General features: G+C 37.3%; 1 protein-coding gene across 2 annotated transcripts in view; it reads left to right on the forward strand.

The window, feature by feature from the left end:
* LOC107680565 (suppressor of cytokine signaling 7-like) overlaps window positions 1-6,890 on the forward strand; it is an 18,197-nt gene that overhangs the window by 7,562 nt on the left and 3,745 nt on the right. The window contains exons 4-6 of one of the 2 annotated variants that reach the window (XM_016476501.1): window positions 2,906-3,037; window positions 4,708-4,853; window positions 6,099-6,267. In XM_016476501.1, coding sequence (XP_016331987.1) covers window positions 2,906-3,037; window positions 4,708-4,853; window positions 6,099-6,267 — 447 coding nt within the window. The remainder of the gene's footprint in view (window positions 1-2,905; window positions 3,038-4,707; window positions 4,854-6,098; window positions 6,268-6,890) is intronic. The other variant, XM_016476502.1, reaches the window with a different exon arrangement.

A 6,890-nucleotide genomic window follows, 5' to 3' on the forward strand; every position in this document is an offset into this window, starting at 1 on the left:
TGCGACACCTCTATTGCCGCGACTCCTGAAAAACTTTTTCATTCCGCGTCGCCCCATCAAGCTCTCGCTGGATCCGCTCCTCTGCTATCAACGAGAGGAACGTCTGTACTTCCTCAACAGACAACGAAACAGTTGCATTCGATCCTTCGCTGGCTGTGCTGATTTAAATCTAGCGGTTCTTTTGTGTTTGTGTCGCAAGTTCAGTGACGCAGGTAGTGACGATTCTCTCCGGCCAATCCATGATCAGCAGAGTTTACACGTCACGTTTTGGTAATGGTACGGTTCACTTGGAACCTCAACTGAGGTGGTACTACAAAAAGTACCAGGTACCAGGTACTGTACCCAGTGGAAAACCCCCCAAAAGTGAACCGTACCGAGCCGTACCGTGCCGTACAATGCAGTGGAAAAGCGTGCTGAAACGATGGAATCTTGCATCCCGACGCCCATTGTCGTTTACGAATCCCCAGGACAACCTACGCCAAGCAAATCGTAGCAAAACCGGGCTAAAATCGTGTAGTCTGAACCGGGCGTAAGACAAGAACAGGTATTGTTTTGGTTTTAGGACAACTTTGATGAAAGGTTTTGATCCACTTCAAACGTTGACTACTACTCTATTAAGAGTTAAATATGCAATTTTTGATGGAGTTTGGGGACCTTTCAAATTGGAAAATTCCATAAATATGGGCGATATATTTTGTGATCATTCAGACCAAACGCATTTAACCAGATCACATTTGTAATGTAAATGCTCATTTGTTTCAAGCAACATCAAAGGACCGCCTGCTCACCTGTCAATCAAATATTCAACCAAAATCATCCATGTTAAACTTTGCCGGTTGTGTGTGGCTTTAGAAGAAAACAATAATACAATAGGATCTTAAGGAAAAATTATTACTATTATTTATTTACTTTTTTATTTTTATTTAATTTATTATTTCATGTGCTGTATGAAAATGCAATGTCACTGGTACAATAAGTAATGTGTGTAGTGTTGAAAACAAAGTCCCTCTCCTCAAACTCCCATCACAAGTGTTCAAACTGCTGAGATACCTGTTGCACTTTTGTAAACGGCGAGTTTTTCACCTCACCCCTGTGATCAAACCCAAGGCGGATGTTAAAGATGCAGTGTAGGACGTCGGCCTACATGCTCATTCTTTCACTTTGTCCTTTCATTTCCCTTTCTTATTCAGACTTCATTCTTTTAATTTCATGGTTACCAGAGTCTCTGATTGCATTCTGCAAGCATAAAATTCACAGAAGCACTACTTAAAGTGAGTTACTGTGTAAGTCTAGTTGTGGTTTGACTTCACCGGTGTTTGGCTCACAGGCGAGCAGTTCCATTTCTAATAAAGACGCTCTTCCAGTTCATCAGCTCAGTGTGGCAGTGTGTGCTCTTTGGTACTGAAGATTGAAATGATCACAGTACTGGAGTATTGGATCTGAATATTTATGTATGAAGAAGCAATCTTTGTCATGAGTGAATGAAGATGATTAGGTATGTGGATTATTCAGTCATTGTGTGTTTGAAGTTGATTATCATGTTTAGGTTGGAGGTTTTAAGGAATATTCCAGGTTTCAATTTTCAATACAAGTTAAGCTCAATTAAATGCTTTTGTGGAATAATGTTAGTAGCATGAAAATAATTTTGACTTGTTTTGTAAAAAAAAAAGTAAAAGAAAAATTACAGGGTACTTGGAAATGGAAGTGAAAAGGACCAATTTTTGGAGGATTTAAAAGCAGAAATTCAAATTTGATAAAAATCACTTCTTCGTTTCTTTTGCTAAAAATTGTGATTTTTTTTTTTTTGCTATAAAGCTGTTTAATTAATTGTTACATATGTTTTAAAGTTCACAGCATTGTATTGTCAACACAACAAAGTTGTAAAATTGGATATAACTTTACACTGAAAAAGTTTGTAAGTGATTTTTCCACACTACAGTCATGTTAACACTCATATTGTTCACATCTTGTGGCTGCACTATTGAAACAGTGAGTATAATTACATTTAAAAGTGTTGGATCACAAATGTTATTAAAAGAATATGCATTATTATTGTAGTAAACTAAAATAAACACTACCTGAAATGAAATAAAATAACTGCCAAGGCAACATTTCTCATTTTAATTTAACTTAACTTGTACTAAAAGATCCAAAAATTAAATAAAAAATATATATATATAAAAAAAAAAACTATATAGACGTTTTTTAAAAATGACAAAAGCATACAACAAAGTTACTAAAATTTTAATGAAAACTGAATGTATAAAAATAAAAATCTAAGTGTTAATAAAAGCTACAATAGCACTGTATTGAACCCGGAATATTCTTTTAAAGTACATTTTTTAGCATAATTTTAGCATTTTTAGGAATTTCCCAGTGTTGTGGGTGTGTGATTGAATGCACATGCCAGCATGTAGATTTATTTTTACTTTAAATTTATTTTCACGTTGCAGCTCCCCGTGTCATATGCGTCCTGTCACGGTGTCTTAGTCTTCAAGTGCTATAAGAGGATCAGATATTGTCACGTAATTGGAGGATTTGTCCTGCTCCTTTATGGTTCAGACAGGCAAAAGTACATGTTACTCATACATAAAGCGCAGGTCATTGAATGCAATATTCATGTTAGTTCCAATACTGCGGTTTGCACAGTATAATCTGGTTGCATTTTGATCTACTTTTGCTAATATGTCATATATGCAAGAATGAAGGATGTTGCCGTCCCTTTGCTCTGAAGATGAGTGGTGTTAGGGTTGAATTCAGTCATGTTCTGATTCCCCTTCATCGCCCGTGGCACCTGTCTCATTCTAATAGACTTGAACCTTCTCTTCGCCCTTCTATTGCTTTCTTTTTCTGTGACATCTCCTTATTCTCCTGGCTCTGAACCCTCCCTCCTGCTCTCTTCCAGACGATATAGGTGGGCCGCAGCCTGGGCCTTTCCTAGTGAGTGTAATGGGGGCCTCCCTGCAGTCTCTCCCTCTGCCTTTTCCTCCTCCTCCCACTCTCCACGCCACCATCCAGCATAGTCTCAGCCTCAATGGTAAGACTTGGGTGCAGTGGAGGGGGCGGTGTGTGTGTTTCAGGGTGTCTTTCTGGTTTCAGGGTGTCAATTTCTGCCCTTAGAATCACCTTTATTTCATTCATTAAACATACAGAGAAACGGAATGAAGTGTGAATGTAACTGTGGTATTCTGGCCAAATTTGCCCATTGGCCTCTGACCATCATGGCCTCCTAACAATCCCCATATCTACTGATTGGCTTCATCACTCTGTCTCCTCTCCACCAATAAGCTGGTGTGTGGTGGGCGTTCTGGCGCACTATGGCTGCCGTCGCATCATCCAGGTGGATGCTGCACACTGGTGGTGGATGAGGAGATACCCCCCGACAATGTAAAGCGCTTTGAGTGCCTAGAAAAGCGCTATATAAATGTAATGAATTATTATTATTATTATTATTATTCTTGTGAACGGCAAAGACAATACATGTCACCCACCACATGTATCGTTTTGCTTAAAAAAGGCTTTGGTTGATCGTGTGGTTTCGTTTTTCAGTTCCTGCCATTCAGAGGAAAAAGGCGGTGTGACTAATGTGCGTTTGTAAAGAGAGGAAGTGTGAGCGATGGTGTCATACTGTAGAGTTCAAACTTTGTCTCATATAGACATATAACTTGTGTATAAAATATAACCGAGGTTAAAGATACGGTAACTACAACATAGCATGTACACATGGTTATTGGTAGTTGATATGACATTTCATCAGTGTCCTGCAGTGTGATGTGCTATAGGCGAGACCGGGGCAAGTTGTCACAGAGGGGAGTTGGCATAAGGAAAGGGGTTTCGGTAAATTAGCAATGGTTTTGTTTTATACACCCAGTTCAGAATCCTATGAAATTAGAATCACCAATCAGCTGTTGGGCAAACAAGTGAACACAATATAAAACACAACTGGGGCATGTCACAAAAGGGCAACTTGTGTTCAGTGAACTGTATCTTTTTCCTGGGCAATAATGGTGAAAATGTTCCGTTTTCAAAGAATGTAAGGTTTGTATACAAATGAAATGAACATTCAAAAATAAACCTACACTGATAAATATTCACTGGTGTAAAAAATGTGACAACTAGCCCTGGACTCCGTCTAATTCGTCTGAATAATATATATTATATTCTTGTCTAATTGTTATACGTAGTTCATATACAGTTTCTAATAACTTCATATTAGACATCACAGACACGTATAGTCCTGTCACACTATAATGAGAAACTTGCAGAAATGGTGATCAGTTACAGGACAAAAATATACACTTTCCCTTATATCAATAAATTTTAATCTAAAATGTTTTAAACTGTTATTTGAGTTGTAACATTCATAATGTTACAAAAGATTTCTATTTCAAATAAATGCTGTTCTTTTAAACTTTCTATTTATTAAAGAATCTGGACCAAAAATATTGCGATTTCCAGAAAGACGTTAAGGAGCACAACTGTTTTAATATTGATAATAACAAGTGTTTCCACAAAGCTGTGGAAATTCAGCTTTGCCATCACAGCAATAATTTACTTTTGTATTATTTTTGTAATACTATTATTGTAATAATATTTCACAATATTACTAAATTTACTCAATTTTTGATAAAACTTTTCATTTAGCTAGTTTTAGAATACAACTCAATATTTGATGTTGTATTAAAAAATGGTTCTTTTGTGTCTTAGATGCTTTCTTCCGGGCACTTCCACATTCGGTCCCATCACCAATGGAGACTCCGGCCCCGGCTAGAGTGGCCCCGCCCCCAATCATGTGTCCACTGAGAGGAGCCGATTCCAGCAGCTTCACTGCCAGCCTGAGAGAGCTGGAGCGGGTGAGAGACAAAAACATTAAAGCAATAAGCCCCAAGAAGCCTTGGTTTACAGTGAATTTATAACAGCTAAGGGGCGTTGTTAGGCATGACGTTAAATTTTAGAAAACGGTTATTCCATATTTGTAGCAAGGTTTCACAAAATAAAACTAAGCAAATAAAATGTAATGATATTAATAAAAACATTATTCTTCCGCGAAACAATGTAGTTCCTCAGAAACTGTTGTGGTTGCAACAAAGTGGTTGCCGAGCAACACACAGACGTAAACAAACGTGTATGTTTATAGAGTAATTTACAACAGCTTCGAACACAGCTCAACCAATCAGAATCAAGGACCGGAACTATCCGTTTTATAATTGAAAACTTCTGCAGCGTCCCAATTCGCATACTATCCGTCCTAAATAGTATTCGAAAATAGAATTAGTATGTCCCAAATCATAGTATGTTTAAAAAAGTATGCCAAAGATTCCCGGATGGTCTACTACTTCCGGTTAGAATTCGAAGTGCAGATCGATGCACACTCTAACGGCTAATATTGCCCACAACACATTGCGCGGTGGATGAGGATTCGATTAGAACTACAAACATGCATAAAAAGTGTTAAAAAACTACAAACATGGCGGATATACGCGACCGACGGACAGGTAGAGAAAGGGATTTGAGTGATAAGTAATCGATGTCTAACCTGATAAAAAATATTAATTTAATGTTATCCACGTTATTTTTCATCTGCAGCAACACTGTGAGCTTTTATAATGATACGTTTGGTCATTAACTTTTAAATGCATCATTATGCAAACACATGAGAAGAGTTCTCGGCATGATATACCCGCGACTAGCAGATCAACGTGCCTCTTCATTTCTCTCCAATACGGTAGGAAATCAAATTAAACTAAATGTGGATGATGTTAACTGTGACAAGATGACTGACAGGGCAGTTTAAACAGTCACAGAATGCACGTAACTAAGCAACAGAGCATCCATTAAAGAAGCAGCTATGACGAAGTAGTATGTCCCAAAGCTTGCCTACTATTCTTCTACATACTCAAAAGTATGTACTTTTTCTTCACAAAAAGAGTATATACTTTTAGGGCATAGTATAATTAGGCGAATTGGGACGCAGCATTCCACTCGTTGTTCACTCATGTTCATGTATAGACCTTTTTAACAATGAAATATGACTGTGGCTTCCTGTGGTTGTGGGTTTTTCTCACTGTTGTATGGTCATTGTGTGTTTGTGTCTGCAGTGTGGCTGGTATTGGGGGCCGATGAACTGGGAGGATGCTGAAATGAAGCTGAGAGGAAAGCCAGATGGCTCGTTTTTGGTGCGGGACAGTTCAGACCCACGATACATCCTCAGCCTCAGCTTTCGCTCACAGGGAGTCACACATCACACACGTATGGAGCACTACAGAGGTAAACACACACACACACACACGTACAGTATATACATATCTCTTAACACGCTCAAACTCTTTTTGGACTCAAAATGTGCAGCTTAAAAAACACATGAAATCCTGATCTAAACCATATCCTCAAGTGGTTTGAAGTCAGATTAAAAGGTCAGTGTTGAAACAAACAGATTAGATTTCACCACTTTCAGATTGACGGTTATTCCTAAATTCAGTTTTGAAAAATCAAAATGGTAGTCAGCAAATGTTTTCACACCCCCATTTGATTTCTTATGCATTACACTGAAAAATGTGAAACAGGCGTGCAGAACGCATGCTAGTTTTACTGACTGCAGAAATTATTGTGGGTTTTGTTCATTTTTCTGGTGTTTTTTTATATACATAACAGAAACTGTGATGCATATTTTAAAACGTCATCACAATAAACATTAAGGTATATTAAAGATGTCTTAATTCATAGTAAGTAAATTAAACGTTTTAACTTTTATATTAAGTGAAAGTGCTACTTTCATATTACAGCTAATTTGAATATGTTTATAATGTAAGCAGAAAATCATACATATATATATATATATATATATATATATATATATATATACATATATATATATATATACATATATATAT

Source organism: Sinocyclocheilus anshuiensis, unplaced genomic scaffold (assembly GCF_001515605.1).
Source record: "Sinocyclocheilus anshuiensis isolate Anshui unplaced genomic scaffold, SAMN03320099.WGS_v1.1 scaffold308, whole genome shotgun sequence".
Classification (NCBI taxonomy): Eukaryota; Metazoa; Chordata; class Actinopteri; order Cypriniformes; family Cyprinidae; genus Sinocyclocheilus; species Sinocyclocheilus anshuiensis.